Raw genomic sequence first — 18569 nt, forward strand, 5'->3', positions numbered from 1 at the left:
ATTCGTGACGTGCACCCACACACGCGACAATGGATATAATGAAGAACCTAAGACAATGTAAGGGTAGATTTGAAGGATGTTTAGCTATTCTGGCGGAGAAAATGTATATGTGTGTGCGCATGTATGTGTGTGTGTGTGCGGCTTACATAAAGGACAAATATACGATAAAGGAAGAAAAATATTTTTTTGTGTGTTTTAGGAGATGGTAAGTGGAGTCTTTTTTTTAATACAGGATTTCATTCACGTGTGTTTACTCCCTACTACTGAGCGACAGGAGATCTTATGTTCTGTGTATTTATTCTGCGCAATGTGGTGTTACCGCAGTCATTGAAATCAGTTGCACAATGGCTCCAGTCTACTCCATTCTTTAAGGAGCATTCCAGTCAGACCGTCAGTTTATCGCGCCTGCTTGCTGAATTCAGTCGCTTTTAAAGAGAAATTCCGGACAAGATAAAAAAAATTTTTTTTTGAGATCCTTCCGAATCCGACATCATTTTTTTTTTTTTTTTGGTAACGGGCATCACAAACAAGTTCGAGGGAGCATATGGATAAAAAAAAGTCGGATTGTCTGCCGATGGACAATTCTAGAAGTTCTAATTGGTTCTAATCTTTATATCAATGAAAGAAATGAGGATATTACAAACCAAATCACAATGCTAGCAGCATTGGCAAAAAACAAAAACAAAAACGGTGTCCGTACTCTCCTCTCCCTTTTTAAACTTCTCCTCGGTGTTTTCATACCGATGTTGTCATTAGTATTAACGCTCTCCCGGCGATTAAATCAAATCATACAAAATATTTGAATATCTCTCGTTATTTCTCTCCCTCTCTCTCTCTCTCTCTCTCTCTCTCTCTCTCTCTCTCTCTCAGACACATACGCTGACGTGTGGCTAGGATCGCTGGAATTCTACGACTTTTGGTGCGGCATTCCCCAGTCGTCTTACATCGAGCAGGGTGGATCCAACGTAGCCAGGCGCAAACGCAAAAGGCGGGAGAGCCACGACCCCGTCATAGACATTAACACGTACAAACTCGACCACTCCTTCGTTTACTTCCGGGGCGTGGCCTACGAGTTCGGACCGGGACGACGGCTGACGTACACTCTGGGCGGTCTCCAGAGGAACGTGACGGCGTGCCCGATGACGACGTGGACCGAGAAGGGACGCAGCTCGTGCAGCAGCGAGCAGGTGGAAACCATGGCGAGCGGCTACATCGAGTCGGTCGGCGGCTACAACCTCCTCTTCAACAACTGCCACCACTTTGCAAAGTGGTTGCTGCAGAAACTGGTGTCAAACGAGTGCGAGTCATCCGGGCAAAACGACTCTGACAACTCCTAGGGCGCTTTTGTTGAAAGTTAATCGTATCTGCCGAATAATTCCCCAATTCATGGAGTAAATGTGAACTTTATCATAGAGAAAGGAAAAACAAATGTGTTGACTTAAACAGAATCGGAAGTCCACATAGAACATCTACCTGCCACACGCAGGAAACCACGCATGCGCAAAAGTCGACGGACATCTATTTGGCTGTATGTTTAATAAGACCGAAGGAAATGTGTTTACACAACAACAAAAAAACCCAGAAAATATGGTAACCACACCAAAAATGAATACATCATCACCAATCGGCTACTGTAAATACCCATGTAACAGAGGTATCATAATTGAAATGACTGTGTCTATCTGCATTCGTGCAAATTCGGCGTGAGTATAAAAAAAAATCGACAGAACCATGGTTGCCTCTTTATTGCATCATGCATGACGTTGATCATTCTCAAACGCGGCTTTATTAATATCACTGAAAAACGGTGCGACATTGTGAACCAGTCTTCCGAAACCACTGGTAGTCCTCTTCCAGTCCTGGTGACTGGATTCTGAATGCCTCTCACAAAATGGTATTAAACTGCAACATATGGATGGAATCTTAAGATACGTAATAGATTATCTTTACATGAACGAGAGAAGGGGGAAATAAAGGTGAGCGCTCGCTTTGATCGAAGCGCATAGAAATAAAACTACCTTCGTACCTATTTCGCCAACAATGATATGGTGGAAGCTCGTTATAGCAAAGATGTCTGATATAACGAAATGGTTGAATCAACAAACTCAGGCTTTTTTGCTTTCGGTTCCGATGGTGCAAATGTCTTTGTTCGAATAGTTTCAGCTTCTTTTGATCAGGGAGGTCACCTCCCTGTTTTGATATAATCATATCAAAATATACCTGGCATACTGTACATATATCTCCGGTCCTATTAGTACCTCGTAATAACGAGTTCACTGTGTACATGAATGCAATGATGTAACGACACGCGTTCGTTTGAGCATGACTTATTCAGGAGAACAGAAGCTTACCTGGTACTAATTTACTGTCAGAGGGGTTCGTAATGTATTCAAATTTATGGATGCTGCATGCTGTCGGGTAGTCTCAGTAATTAATTCCGTGCCTTCGATTATGCATGACGTTTCGCAGCTTTATTGTTTATCAAACAAAGCGTGAGTTTAATCTATAAATGGCACTTTCCTAGTGCTATAGAAAGAACGGGGAGGGATACAGTTTCTTGTTGCCAAGGTGTTTTGTTGTTGTTGTTGTTTTGAGGTTGTTTGTGTACTGAAAATATTAAAAAAACAACTCCTTCATTGTAGTCATGAAGTGAATGCCTGACAACAAATCCATTTACCCGATCGTTCGATCGATTACATGATTATGAAATATAGTATATATTAAAGTATAGCATTTGTATTATCATAACAAGCACAATCCCTATTGAAATAATGTAACAAAGGAAGGCTAAATACTTGATGTCGATATTTGAAATTATTACATTATAATCTGATTTTCACTTTTTTTATATTGTTGCAATTAGATATGGATGTAAGACTTCATGCGCAAAGTAAGAATAATCGAGATGATAACTAAAATATGACTCAATCTTCTCACCCGCCTTTTTAACGTTCACAATGCAAAGGAGTGGTTTACCTCTTCGTCACGCTGCCCGTGTGCCCCTGTAAAGTACTCTACTTGCTTTACTCATTAATTGAAAATTCCATATTCGAACGGCCATCATGTGTTAATGTCGGGACAGTGTGACGCCATCCTACGGCATAGTGCGCTAACTGCAGTTTACTGCGCGGTATGAAGGAGTCCTCTGCTAAAGGCCCTCTCGCCGCAATATTATAATAAACCAGTTCGTATATAGTGTTATTGAGCATGATAAAAATTAAGGTCATCGCAGGCCTGCTAAACTGACAAGTAACTGAGGTATATGAAAAACAGTTGGCCTTTATGAAAACTCGATGTTATACTTGTAAATATTCTTTTTATATACGAACTATGTAGCTGCATATTGGAATGTAGAAGTGAATGTGTATATATATAGGCAGGGCTCCACACTAACTTCTTTATTTGGTGGCCCGATGGGGCCACCAAAATCATAAATTTCAAATTTTTGGTGGCCCGAGAGAAAATTTTGGTGGCCCCCAAAAAACAAAATAAATCATTAAAATTCCTGCTTTTTTTTTCTTTTGATGAGTCGAATAATCAAGTTTTATCATAGTAAGAATTGGAAGCTGGACATATCTACTCATAAATAAACCTCAACAAACTCGCAACACTCACTCTCAGGCACTCATTCAGTCCTTTTCATCCATCCTTGAAACAAATTTAACTGCTGAATGGCAATACTAAGTATAAATATTCATTGACAGGCACATGGGTTGCAACATCTTAACATAGATAAATGACACTTTTCAAAAAATTTTGGTGGCCCGAGGCGGGCCACCAAATTTGCCCTTTTTTTAAATTTGGTGGCCCGACTTTCATTTTTGGTGGCCCCGGGCCACCGGGCCACCGTTAGTGTCGAGCCCTGATATAGGTCTAATATCCTTTTCAATCGAATTAACTAAAGCCATTCGTGCAAAACTTACAATCATGTAGGGCCTACATTACCACATTCTTCTTGGGTGTTTTTTTTCACCTGCCCTGAGATAATTAAAAGATTATCTTATGTTTTGAAATCGTGTATACTTGCAACAAGATTATTGAAAGTTAAGGAAACCGTGGTCTCTCTGTTTTCTGATATCTAGTCATGCACCGATTTCTTTTCTTGTTTAGATTTATTTTAACATTTGCGTGTACTTCCTTTTTGTTTCAAGTTTTATGTGTGTATTAGCGATCATAGCATACATTGTACATGTACATGTAGAAATAAACAGTTGTCGGTATTTATAGGACTATGATATGATAATGATCTGTGTATTTGTGTGTGTGTGTGTGTGTGCGTGTTTGCTTTTTAAGTCAATGTCACCCTCCGGGACTTCTCGGATTACTTTCTTGATAACAATAGGAAGCAAAACAAGAAGAAACATAACAAAACGCCAATAAGAAATCCACCACCACTACCAAAATCTCACACGCTACCTGATATCGAGCAATTTCTACACGCTTTTAAGCGAATATGAATCAACTTGTGAGAAAGCCATTTTCGAGGGAAGGCATACCGTCACAAAGTTGGCCAAATCGACCGAAATGTCAAGATGGTAACGACCTTTCACACGTCATTCATTACGTAATTTACCCTGATGTTTTCAGGAAGTCTATATTATACTAACCGTAAATTCAGTATTAATGACGTGGTACATTCTCTGAACCTTTTTCCCTCATTTCACTTCTTGATCACAAGTCCCTTTCCGACAGAATAGCTTTCAGCTTTACATTTTATTTATCATCAATTTTCTATGCAACTAGGTACTTGTCGGTATCCTCCATTTTGACAAGGAAGTATGTGCAGAGAGAAAGAGACATAGTAATGTCGTGTGCCCGGAAGAACGGCGCTTGTGGAAGAAAATACGATTTCACGTAGACCACTATTATTATCATTATATTATTGTCATACAATATCATCACGATTACTGTTCGATCTACAGAAATTAAATGAAACCAAAACCCAAAGAGCAATGTGGATTGAGTGAAAGCAGCAACATTAGTAGAACACATCAGTGAAAGTTTGAAGAACATCGGACAATCGACGCAAAAGTTATGAATTTTTAGTTTTGGTGTTGTAATGACTGGATAAGAAGACACTTCAGTTTATGACATCATGTGTGGACAACAATATAAAGAAAATATTTAAAAAAATTCAACATACTTTCACTTGTATACCTTGAGTAGTTGACTTACCACTTTCAGAAAGCAGGGGGAATTATATTACCCTTAACACATTACCCTTAACATAATCCATGTCAATAGCAAGTTGATGGAATGTGTAATTTTCATGAAAAATGAATTTTTGTGGAATTCTTCTTTTGTTTTCTCTATATTGTCGTTCACATATGACGTCATAAACTCAGGCAGTCTCCTTATCCTGTGATTACAACACCAAAACTTTAAAAAATTCATAACTTTTGCATCGATTGTCCGATTTTCTTCAAACTTTCACTGATGTGTTCTACTAATGTTGCTGCTCTCACTCAATCCACACTGCTCTTTGGGGTTTGGTTTCCTTTAAGGTACTGTTGATGTGTCGGACTGAAACATCGGATACCAACTGTCAGTAGAACAAATCCAGCTGAAAACTATACGTGATTCAGCCGTCCCCCAACTCGAAGGAAACTGTCGAAAGAAAATATGCTCGTGATGTCTTTCTTCGGTTACGAATACTAACAGCATGATAGGTCATGGATAGGGCAATGTTCATGAAACATGTTCTGTTCCCCATGCATGCTGTTCATTTTTCCCGCTGTCCCTTTCTTTCTTTCTTTCTTTCCTTCTTTTTTTTTTCTCTCTCTGTTATATATGGGCGACGTGGCTTGTTTTGACAGACTATATTTGATCTTGAATGTCACCAATGCGACTCCTACATGATCGCGTCATATCGATACATTTATCATTCTGAGCACTATACCTTGAATTGTCTGCTGGTCTGAAACGGTGTGACCTCCACCCCTCGTCGGCTTCTTTCAGATCAATTTCAAATCCCAATTACACATCTTTGTACCATCGATATCTCCCCGTTGTAATTATGATGTTAAAGGGACACTTCAACCACCATCAAAGTGCATATTATGTGTGTGTGTGTGTGTGTGTGTGTGTGTGTGTGTTTGTTTGTGTGAAATTTCAAGCAACATGACATTTTGGGTAGGAAAGGTAATGACAAATAATGGAAAACTCGAAATCAACTCTTTTGAGAATAGGTAAATTGTCATCTTTTCAAAACGGCAACACCGTTTTTTTTTTTACTATGACGTCACTCATAAAATCGCCTCATATCTCTTGGCATATAAAGATCCCACAGCATAGCTACATTATGGTTATTATTGTTGTTTTTATTATCATTATCATGATTATTATTATCATTATTACTATTGTTATTACCATCATCATCATCATCGTCATCATCATTATCATCATCATTATTATTGTCATCATTATTATCATTACAGTATTATCATTATTATTTGGAGAGTGAGGGGTTCACTAGGTTCCGGAATACCAAAACGCCACACAAACCCGCTCTTGTTTCGCTCTCGTTCCACATGAGTGTTTAATAGCAGAGAATTGATGACAAAAGAAACAGTGATATATTTACAGCATTGATTTTATTCCTTTTTACATTCCAAATACACGAAGAATGAGCCATCGAGAATTTTAAAAGTTTGAAGGCATGAACGAGGCAGCTGCTAATAAGAGACAAATGCATACTCCACCACATCACTGACACGATTAAAAAGCAAAGTAAAAAGTAACATCTATCGTAATTACGCAAGAAATACACCCACTGCATAGTAACTAAGCAATAAAATCACAGCTAATATTTAGGACGATAAACAGATTTCCTCAAGCCTATACTTCCATATCAATCGACCACTGAATCGATCCATCGGTCATACACACTAAAATCTGACAAATGCAGAAAATTAATGCATATATACTTTCTTTTTCCCCCTTTTTACTGATCATTCCCATCAGTTTATATCTGCCTGTGAAGATTGTATTGTTTTGATTCCTTGATAAAACGCAAAAATAAAAAAATGATAAAAGTAAATAAATAATGACAAGAAAGAGAAATCGGGCAACCTCTTCGCCAGGCAAGTAACCACCCGACGATCAGCAAATTAGTTTTCATCAGAAGCGTTTTGCGCTGCAGTTTTTTATCTTGTCCAAAATAAAAGTCGCCTTGATTCATACAATAAGTCATGTATGCATCACTGGTCGACTTACTAGAATTGATACAACTGGCTCAGGATATATTGTATGATGGCCTCCTCATTGGTATTCCCTTCCAATCGAGCTCAGGAATACTGCCGAACTGCTCCTGGGGATTCGAACCCATAGTCTCTTGTCCGAGTCAAGCAGAGTCCTATAGCAACCACTCCACAGTAACCATGGATACAGCTCCGACTATTCCTCATTGCTATACGTTTACAAGTTTGACGTAATTAAAATTGGCCGAGATCAATATCTAGCAAAGCTCTCCGTTCGTACTTTGCGTTTGGACAAAGCCGATGAAACTATGTCTATACAAGTAAAATACAATGTAGTTACATATAAATGGATGCAAAAATGTCGAAATAAGGCACCCCCCCCCCCCTTTGTTGTCGGTTACTCTCTTTTTTTGGGGGGGGGGGGGAAGATGGTAAAAGCAGGAAAAGCAGACCTCACTCATTAAGAAGACATAAAAATATATTGATATACCCTCTGCCGAGATACACGTGTAGTAGGCTATATAACTATGTTCTCAAGTATATGATAGGCGTTATAATAGTGGTGATATAATATAAAGGACGGAATTCACTCAATTGCATACGTCTATCGTGTGTGTAGAAATTGCACTTTGCGTTATGGCATATCCCGTCATGGTAAAGCACTTCTCACAGTACTTACTCTAGATGTAACCAAGGAGGTACTACTATCTAGTGTACGGATACTATACAGGCGAGTCTCGCCTATATAGTGCCTCCTTGATATAACACATGAATAGTATGTAGACCTCCATCACCAATAATGCGGTTTGACTAAACAAATTTAACCCCTGGAAGTTCGTTTCCTGCCAACCGTCGACTTGCATAAGAGTGTCCTGCGAGGCAGTTACACGCACAATTCAGAGCTTAAGGTAATGTCAAGATAAAAGACACAATTTACAGTTAGTCCTGAATTGGTTTTGACACAACTGGACATAAACATGATTGTTTCCATCTTTCGTAGAATAAAATGACGACATTTGCTGTTTATTGCTTTTGACAAAGATAGCTAAAGATATCCGTTCAGACATCGAACTATAAATTTTACAAGATCAATTCTAACCTCGGTGTGGCGAATATGTTATTTGGTACGGCCGAAAATTTGTCATTCTCACTCGCATTCAAACACTCTGCCGTGATCCAGTCTGTTCGAGAGGCAGGAACTATTTACACGTTCAAACTATAATGCTACAGTAATGGCTGCCACGTAACCATTAATTTAGTCAATTCATGTTTGCAGAAAGCAATGAGAAATTGGATGCGATAATATTGCGAAGCTGATTTGCAAAGATTTACTTGTGGTTGCGCAAGAAACAAATAAATTAAATCGAAGAATCCGTGGTCATCATTGATTAGCGATGATCTACCGATGTTCGAAGTAGACGTCACGCATGGCTCTGTCGCGAACCGTGGACGAACGGCTGAACGTCTGGATGGGCGGGATCGCCTGGCGGTTGATGTGGGCGTTTCTCGTTGTCGCCATGGACGCCTCCTCTCGCATGTCCATGTGTTCGTCCATGCTATAAGGGAGGAAAATTGACAGTGGGCGGAGTTTAAGTGATAGTACTGGCATGTCTCCGCCTTTTTTTTTTCAGTATATAAGTTCTATAAATATTCATGTCTAGGGACAGGTGCTATCATCGGTATCTAGGGCGGGGACAAAGCAAGGGGACTACTTTAGGCTGCAATTATAGCATCAATAAAATGTGTGAACAGTGTCTTTGTATGACACGGGCGACGTGTCTTATCAAAACGCATATTCCACTTGGTTGTTGTTGTTTTTTTTTTTGACTCTCCTAAAAAAATACGACTGTTGTATCTTTCATATTTAAGGATTAACTATCACTCAATCTTAATGGGGAAATTATGAAAGGAATCGGTGAGGTAGCCACATGCAATGATCCATGCAAAATAACTGTCTATAAAAATTAAGACCACATAATGAGTATAGTTTGTGTCAAACAACGTGCCAGCATTATTGATAAACATGGAGGGAATCGGTCTTACTATAGGGGTAGGCTATGCTAAAAACAATGTGTAGAAATCCATCGGGATCAAGACTGCAAAGTAAAGGAACAACTTCGTAAATGCATTTGATTTTTTTGTTTAATAAAACAGTGGAAATCCTTCATTGATATATAATTTCATGCATTTTCCTCTCCTCGGCTAAACAATGTGGCTCCAACGTGAAAAAAAAAATACTGGAAAATGCAAGAAATTTACTTGCATGGAAAATAAAACAAACAATGCCACCTGCTCGATGTGAGAGATATGTTATGAACAATGCGAATCATGCTGCTCTATACAAAAGAACAATGGTAAGTGGTGTTAAAAACAGGTGTTACTTGTCAGATGTGCAAGTGTGGCATGTATGTGTGGTTGTTAATTACGGTGTAGTGCGTGCATTAATATACAGGCTGGTGTGCGGGTGTTAGATTCAGTTCGGCACACATCCAATCGTCTGGCGTTTGAATGCCATCATCCAATGTTATACAAACAGTCTAAACACGAAGCAACGGGGGCAGAACAACAGATAAACAAATAAAATTTTAGTGACAGAGACTTACATCAAGTCAAACGGAACCCTCGCTGTCTGACCATTTCATGATAGTGACGAGTACAAGGCTTTGCTGGAATCCGACAAGCAATTAACGGGACCAGGGACCATGACATTTGCTCGACTTTAGATCATGGGTTTTAATTACGCTGAGGTAAGCAGATCGGCCGACCAAGCAAAGTCTGGCCACACGATGTCACCAAAGTTCACGTGTAACACACCGAATTCAACACAATACCATGAAAATCGCAAACATACAAGACACACAACGATTACAAAGCAAAACACGCACACAGAACCCGTATTAAACTGTGGTAAAATCTGCAAATGTTTTCCATGTGATGGTAAGAAAAAATGTACGTCGACGTTACACGGGACACGCCAAGACCATGCCTACAAAGAGCCCAAGTATAAACGCTAACTCTTGAACTCAAACGCTTCAAACGAAAATATTCTCGTCCGTTCGCTCTCAAAAAAAAGATGACCTTCTCCTCTTTTCTTATTTTACGCCTCATAAGCGTCAGCAGTGTCATCATCACCATCAACATCGTATACACACTCGTCGACTTTCCCTCTTAAATTCTCTTTCTGCTTCTCTCTCTGTTGCGCAGTTATGTACAGCTCATTTACAAGCATAATCATACCAAACATTTTTCCCCATTTTCCAATGTTGATCGCTATGTATATACAAATATATACTCTTTTTAATTCCGAAAAATACAACATTTTGGCAAAACAGTTTGTCCACAAGTTTTCGTCACAACCTATGCTACACAGGCATATAAATATGGCGGCATAAGGCATGTGCAAACGGCTTTCTTCACTTTACTAAATGGTATAGGCAACCACTACAGCCTACCATAATACACTAAGAATATCAACATAATTACAGAGTTGCTTTCACACGCAAACAAAAAAAAGCCAATCTAATAATGGTCACAGATCACTGAAATGTAAACGAAATCGGATAATAAACACTAATCAAAATGATGTCCATTTTATCAGAGTTGGCATGTCAATTGTCATTTGACATGTCATTAAAGTGCACCTTTGTAGAGTTGTTCTGTTGACAAGACAGTGACGTCATGATGCCACCTCCGTAATTCCTTATTGTTGCCTAAGACAGTAAAAATGGTATTTCCTATTGTCCGATTATTACAGCCTGTACGTCTCCGCTCATGGTATACTGAGGATATTGATTTTTATCAGACATCCTCGTCGTATACGAAATCCTTGTTCAATTCTGTAAACATCAAAGGAAGGTTTACAGGCGAGTGACGATACTGTCCTATGGCAAAAACAGATAATGTACATGTATGACAACTCTACAGTATACGACATATTAACAAGCCGACAACATATCAACTTTAATAAATTTCGTAGTTATAGTTTCCTGCGATTTTGTTCAAACTTTCGTTGATGTGTGACTTTGATCTTATCATTGAAGAACATCTTCACCGTTATTTCAGTACGGAGCAAGCGCTACACAGACGCAGACACGAAAGGTAAATTACTAGTAACTTGTATCTTTGACATGAATCTAGCATACAAGCGCTATACCAAAACACGCATAAAACACCAACAACGCAGGAGACCAAAAAAAAAAAAAAAAAAAAAAGGGAAAAAAAGCATGCATCGCGTAATACAATTTACTACATACACTACAGCTGTATATAAAATGCCACTTACAAAGTGATTGGTACGGATTCTATGCCATATTCGATGTAAACGTCACACAGAATGAGTTCGTCCATGACTCGATGACATTTGAGTTAACGTTTAACCATCATATTCAAAATAGTGACCATGAATGACAAAGTTGCTCAGCATTTATGTATGAACACTACACACATGGACAATATCGAACGTTTTTAGTCTACATGAAGATGAACGGTATTTTGTAGATAAGAGCATTATTTCAATAGACTACACATGACGCTCAACTATTCCACCTCCACATATAATACGGGAGATCAGTTCCCTTGCCGAATCTACCTTCCAATTTTTGACACTGATTAAAAGAAGGATAAAACCGTTGTGTTTATTGAAACAGGATTTGATATTTTTTCCTCGTCGCGTTCAAAATGTCAAAGCTGCAGCACTGAGGACAAGACTTACGAAAAAATGACCTTTTGACCTTTCGATTTTAGTACGAGGCAATTTTTTTTTCCACGTTTACACAACCTTACTCTCACCTATAGTCTGGTAAACAGCGACGCTGAAACAATGCACTTTGGGAGGGTTTTTCCGGCATTACTTGATGAACATGAGTGTTTTATAAATTAGACATGTTTATACTCCCCTTTAGAAGCCAATCGAGGGTTCTTATGAGTCTGTATCACTTTCGAATCCGCCCCCACCCATTCTACATAAGAATAAAAGGAAAATATCGGATATCCTTGATTAAAACTTCAAAAATATTCCCCATATCTCTGGTATGTATATAACATAGGAGGAATCACTGGAAAGGTTTTATTTTGCTCTGTCCGATGACGGGTTACTTGGAAAATGTTTAAAATGGCGCTTAAAGGGGTATTCCAGATGATTTTCATAATTTCAAATCATGTATTACATAAATCGACAGCTCCATGTATAGATTTGGGGAATTTGTTGTGGTCTTTGAGCAGAGAAACCAATACTCTGAAAAATCTTTGAAAAATTACACTGAATAGTGTTGATGGCATAAGAGCCTCACGTACATAATGTATTTCAGAAATGTAGCAGTGTAATTCCATTACAATACCACTCTATTGACACTATTGACAAGTTTACCTGTGTAGAATCTATGCATGCCTTCTTCTTTTGTTCTGCTTCCTTGAGCCCCAACTCATGCATTCTTATGGTGAGACTGCCATGTCATCATCCTTGTTCATTGCAATTTGTTCTAAATTTTGAAAATGTTCTTATTCCTCATCCCAATCACTGTAAATTCTGAAACTCTGTACTCGGTTTAAGTAATTTATCGTTGTTCAGCTGCACATATCTGGAAATCATCCGGAGGTCTCATTTAACCCTTTTGCGACCAAACGCATCATTGGACAAGCATATCACATCAATCTGTAATCATATCAAATCAAATCAAATCAAATCAAATGAAGTGAATAGAGGTACAATTGTATTTGCGAGGTTTAAAAATCAAATACAGTCTGCAGTGAATTTCTGCTACGAAGGGGTTCTAAACAGTTTAATTTCTTTTTCAGATCCATCGTAATCGTCCAATCCACGGCTGTGTAAACCGTCTTATTAAAAAAAAAAGCGCACAACTAGCAGCTCTCTTTCTATTATTTGAAGTGCTAATTGCAGAGATTCACTTTTCAATATGCACCAGTATTAATTATATATATATATATATATATATATATATATATATATATATATACACACACACAGGTATTTATCTGCTTTAAACAGTCGGGAAGTAGTTCATTCATGGCCTACAAGTGCAGTCAAATGCGTCTTAATGAAGGATGATTAACGCACTTTATGTTGCATGGCAGAGAGATACGGTATGATTCTCGCAAAACGTAAGGTCCTGGTCATTCGAAAGGACAACAGGGTATTACGGAAAATGACATTTTCAAGGGCAGTGAGAAGCGCAAAATGTTTCGCTAATATTGCGCGTTATCACAAGAACGGGTCCGAACAAAGAAAACGTCTCCACGTCATCACTTTTTTACGTATTATGATTAATGATGTCTGTCAAAACATGACCGACGTCTCAGTGGGGCAAATTGTTCTTGACATATATCAGTCATTCGCACGCGGGGTTCCGCCATGAACAGCGGGCGAGGTTGGACCTACCGGCCACGAACAAAACAAACGAACGCCACAAGAAATATTGCGAAAACAGACGGGGACAATCATGCTCTCGTTTCGCGAACTCTGTTCGAAATAAGAACAGCAAAAAGAAAATGCTCTCGACCGATTGTTTGCTCAAGCGCACGCCTTAATCTTCGAAATCACACGTGTAAAGTGGTTGAATTTCCTGTCGTGCTGCGTTCACAAGCAAAGAGCTCTTGTCATTTTCATTTAAAAATGTTGACGAGGAACAATTGAGCTAAGCGTCCATTGGCATCAATAGAAAATCAAGTTCGAAGAACTTTTTTTAACAAAAAAAAAAGGGTCCCCCACCAAAACAAAAACAAAACAAAACAAATCAAACAAACTTTCCTGGCTCGAGAACCGAGATATGCTCGGAGCGGAAGTGAAGGAATTCACCTGGGCTGCAGAAAGTTTGTGGAAGGCTTCGTATTAGACTCACTTCCTTTAGTCATAACGCTTCTTTGATGAAAGACAGTATTTCATAGTTTGTTTTTTCCCACAATATGAGGCCCTGTTTCTCATTCATGGTCTAAAATGTTGATTCCAGTATTGTTTATCGAGTTCAGGCATGTCCTAAACTATGCACGTACACCATTAGGTAAAGGATGGTTACAAATATTGTCTGGACATCAGTACATTTTCTGATCTCTCTAGATTGCTCATCTTTGCATATCATACTTATGATGCAACAATTCTTTTGATCTTCACTAAATTTTCCTCTCTCACACCAGCTTTCTGACTTGATTTCTTTCTTTTTTTTAATTCTTTGCTCAACATCATTAAACTCTATACAAATATACAATGTAAGTGAAAGTTACAATTAGAGTTTAGAGAACATGCACAGAATCTGGACAGTCCAACATGAGTTTGATGACATCACACTGTTAGAATATTTGGCAAAATGACCACATACACATGTACAGTACATTTCCATGGGTTAATAACACTCGGAATTAGACAGTGAATGTGCATGTCCTTCAAGTGGAGTGAATGACATCCCAGATGTGTGATCACCAGTCGACAAGTTGCTGTTAAGCCCATCACCTCAATGTACAGGAGAATTGGAAAATCCATAGTCATGATATATAACTTGCATCTATCATACAACATCTGCACTTGAATTAGCGTGCTTGTAATGATATGTATATCAACCAGACTAGTGTCAGAAAATCTCAATGAGGCCCTAGATCCTGTTGATATGTCTACTATCTCATGTTTAGCTTTTGGTTGTTATTGTACCTGCTGAAATCTGACATCACATTTAATGAAAGCACAGTCTATAGTCAAGTTGTTGTTTTATCAATTGACCACCCCCTTCTATATTACATGTACAGTACATACCTTGGTACATGCCTTTGTCTGTGAGCAAACTTTTCAACTTGTAAGTGATATCAAGTACACTGCCCATTGAGTAACACATAGAAAAGTTGAGTGTTACATTGAGATGAATATTGTTTGTACCGATAGAGTGTCAGTGAATGCATTCACCTTTGGTCTCCCCCACCCCTTTCCCCAACACTTTTCAGGACAGAAATGGCATGATTCTGTTCTTGTCCTTTCCAGAAGATGTTCAAGAAGCTTAAGAATCTGTTTTGAATTTACCAATTGAGCCAATTTAGAAGCTTGAGGATAAGTTACAAATTTACCAATTTAGAAGTTTTTAATTTACTCATCAAGTGACTTAAAAAAAATCTACAACCAAACTGAACAATAATAATGTCATTTATAAAGGGCTCAAATGAAGTGGAATAATAACATTTTTCATTCAACCCAATGAAACATCAAGAATGTATATAATGAAAATTATGATATCAAGATACATCATAAAATTCCCTGATTTCATCTCAAATGGCATTGTGCTTGATATAAACCTGTGCTTGAACGTCTATGTATGCCCACTCTAGTCTGTCTACTTCAATATGGGCAACCAAGACATGCTTTCCTTGTACAGAGGTTATGCCATAGAATCACAAGTTTACAACCTAGGTGGGACCACTAGTATCTGGCAAAGAATGCTGACATTTCACATACATATGTGCAAACTTATGCTTCAAAAAAACAAGTTTCTTATACTGTACACCTACTGAACATCACACGCAAATTAAAATCATTCAAAGCTGATGGCGATACTGCAGATACAACAACTAGCTTAAAATTCTAAGATTATTTCAAAACAAAAAGGCCATGCAACATTTCAAAGACATGTATATTACATCTCTTGATCACGAAGTTCATTTGTAAGTTAAATTTGGTGATATGGAATATCACAGGCAAACAAAAATTAGCATGGCTAAAAAAAAAAAAAAACACGCTGATTTGCGGAACAAATGCAGTCTTACTGGTTGATCACAATTTTGGTTCACCACCTACGCATCTTTACACTGTCAAGCTGTAAACTTTGGTCTATCACAACAAGACCACATGTTAGCAAAAATTAAGAAAGAAAGAAAGAAAGAAAGAATGAAAGAAAAGACAACGGTTAGGATGGACAGGCAAGAATGAGAAAAGAGAGAAAGAGCGGTTAATCTGACACAACCCCATGGTGCAGCAGAGCGCAAGAATTGGTGCAAGTGTGCATCTCGTCACGGCACGGCAGTCGTCATGGCAACTTACGATGGGCCTGTTTGGTGGTACATCTCCTGCGCTGACCGCGGTATCAGGAACTCGTTGACGCGGGAGATGGTCCCCGTCCTATCTTTATAATGCTCTCTGTGCTCCTGAGCAAGCTGAATGGTTGAAAGAGAACAGAAATTAAACTATGTCTGAATTGCTACTACAGGTAGTTGTAACCTTTTATTTGTTCAACATGTATTTTATTTATAGCTGTATTTCCTAAAATCATGGTGTATCCGACAAATGCAGGTTAAAATCATAGTATGTATTACCACATTTCCATGTCAGATATTAAATGATTCAACCAAAACTGTGGCTCGTTCCAACCAAAACTATAAACTATGTCTCCATCAACTCTATCATGTGCTGGCTTGAAGGCTTTTGAGGTTACAGTTAAGTTACTGTGCCATCTAACATGACTGCACCTGACACTGCCTGGAAGCAGAATGAGAACAACACAAAGAATTTGAGTAATCACTGTTGTTTCTACTTGCATTGCAAAAACCTACATTGTACCTGCGGTTTTGACCAAATTTTGAATCCATGTTTTACGAGGCCTTCAGCATAGGATATCTTTAGTCTCTTCAAGAGTTTTTTGCATTTGTTTAACTTTAGGCACTATTATGTGCATAACATACTGTACTTCCAGCAGCTATTCGTGTGCCTTGTTGACTGATATACAACAAATACTCGATCATTCATATCTGGGATAAGATGTAACCTGATTACAATGCAATATATGCATTATCGCACCTTATCGAACTTGGAAACCTCCTCCTTGCGGTCGTGGTTGACATTGCTGAGCTGGTACCTGGGCTCAGTGCGCCACCTCTCCCGCGTCCTGTCCCTCGCCCCGATTACTTGGTCCGGGTTGTGCGTGTAAACCGTCGGGAACTGGCCGCCGTTGGCGTAGTTGGTCTTGCTGGTGTTCAGAGTTGCTGAGCGGTAGTCCTGAAAGTACTTGGCTGTGGCATTGCCGTACGTCTCGCCATAGTCAAACTTCATGGTGGGGCAGTGGCCCTTGTATCTGCAAGCGTGCAAAAAAAATAATAACAAAAAAGAAATGATGAAATGAATTAAACTTCAACTCTTACTCTATTGATGGTGCAATCACAAGCATGCTTCACTGTACAGAGAGAGAAGGGGGGGGGGGGAGAGAAACTGGATACAACACCAACACTAGGCATAAGACTGATTGATTTTAATTGGCATTAACACTCACAGTTAGAAGTAGAACCCTATGTTGTTGTCAGTAATGTCAGTGCTGTATACGCTGTTATTTTCGCGTACAGATGTTTTCGCGAATGCGAAGGTCACGGACATTTTTGCGAGAAGTTGTTTTCGCGAATTGACATAGAGGCCTACAATGTACATATTAAAGCGCACTACTACCTTAGCGTAAGGTAACATTTTTGCCTGTTCTTAAATTCGCAGTCCAACTGAGATTCCTGAAAATTAAACCCTTGCGAAAATAACAGCTTAGATATCTAACGTTAGGTCTAAACTCTAACGCTATAACTTGTTACTTATAACATTACAGTATACAAGTACAACATACTACAAGGGTATCTTTTTCAGATTTAACAAATCCACTGGCACTCGGCTAAAATACTTAAACAACAATCTTAAGTCAAAGATTCAGTCATTTAAAACCCCTTGTGAAAATGACGGACATATTTTCTGGAAAAAAAAATCAAATTGCGCTAAGCTGCGCTGCATGTCTGGTGGGGTGTTTTCCACCTCGGCGGGTAGACTCTGTTGTCCGCCCGCCCGAAACTCTGCGGAAACATCGCGGTCGGTGGTGGTAGAGCCCTACTGGCTACGCCTACATAACAATAACAAACCATGATAACTTAAAAAAGCAATGGAATACTTACCCAGGCATCAATCTTGGCGGGATATAAGTCGCCTGATGGGTCGTCTGCAAAGTGCCAGCACTTCTCGACATGTTTGGTGTTTTAAAGAAATACTCAGAATACGAAGAAATATCAACGAGCCGTACCGTTAGCTAGCTTGGTAGTTTAGTGGATTGTTACTGTATCCGTATCAATCAGTTGAAAAGAGCAAGCTGCATAAACTCTATCCACGCAACGCACACAGAGAGATCAACGAGAGCACAATTCACACATGTTACTGTTTGTGTACAGCCGTATCTACGGGGAACGAAACAACCCGGAAGTAACGCCTAGTCTCTTTCATGGGCACTGTTATGTTGTTGCCTGTGGGCTTCATTAATTTTGGGCAAGGAGTGGGGTATCGAAAATGTAATATAGGCCTAATTCTGATAGAGACTACACATCTGTATAAAATGTACGAACAATGCAATTCTTAACGCCCCAAAA

General features: G+C 38.9%; 1 protein-coding gene across 1 annotated transcript; it reads right to left on the bottom strand.

The window, feature by feature from the left end:
- Nucleotides 1–8219: 8219 nt before the first annotated feature.
- LOC139714464 (ciliary microtubule inner protein 2C-like) lies at nucleotides 8220–18217 on the bottom strand. Its single transcript, XM_071626202.1, has 4 exons — nucleotides 18105–18217; nucleotides 16981–17254; nucleotides 16228–16340; nucleotides 8220–8755 (listed from the first exon to the last, which is right to left on the bottom strand). Exons 1-4 carry the CDS (start codon nucleotides 18173–18175, stop codon nucleotides 8599–8601), a joined length of 615 nt encoding a protein of 204 aa, XP_071482303.1. The 5' UTR covers nucleotides 18176–18217; the 3' UTR covers nucleotides 8220–8598.
- Between the last annotated feature and the right edge of the window lie 352 nt (nucleotides 18218–18569).

This window comes from Diadema antillarum, unplaced genomic scaffold, assembly GCF_040938485.1.
Source record: "Diadema antillarum isolate AM-2024a unplaced genomic scaffold, OU_Dant_1.0 scf00000006, whole genome shotgun sequence".
In the NCBI taxonomy this organism is placed as follows: Eukaryota; Metazoa; Echinodermata; class Echinoidea; order Diadematoida; family Diadematidae; genus Diadema; species Diadema antillarum.

Excerpts from the sequence above, each read along its gene's own strand:
- LOC139714464 (XM_071626202.1), bottom strand. The coding sequence starts at position 18,175 with ATGTCGAGAAGTGCTGGCACTTTGCAGACGACCCATCAGGCGACTTAT. Across the intron at positions 16,341-16,980 it reads AGGTTTCCAAGTTCGATAAG|CTTGCTCAGGAGCACAGAGA; the intron begins GTGCGATAATGC and ends TCAACCATTCAG. Across the intron at positions 8,756-16,227 it reads TACCACCAAACAGGCCCATC|CATGGACGAACACATGGACA; the intron begins GTAAGTTGCCAT and ends CCTCCCTTATAG.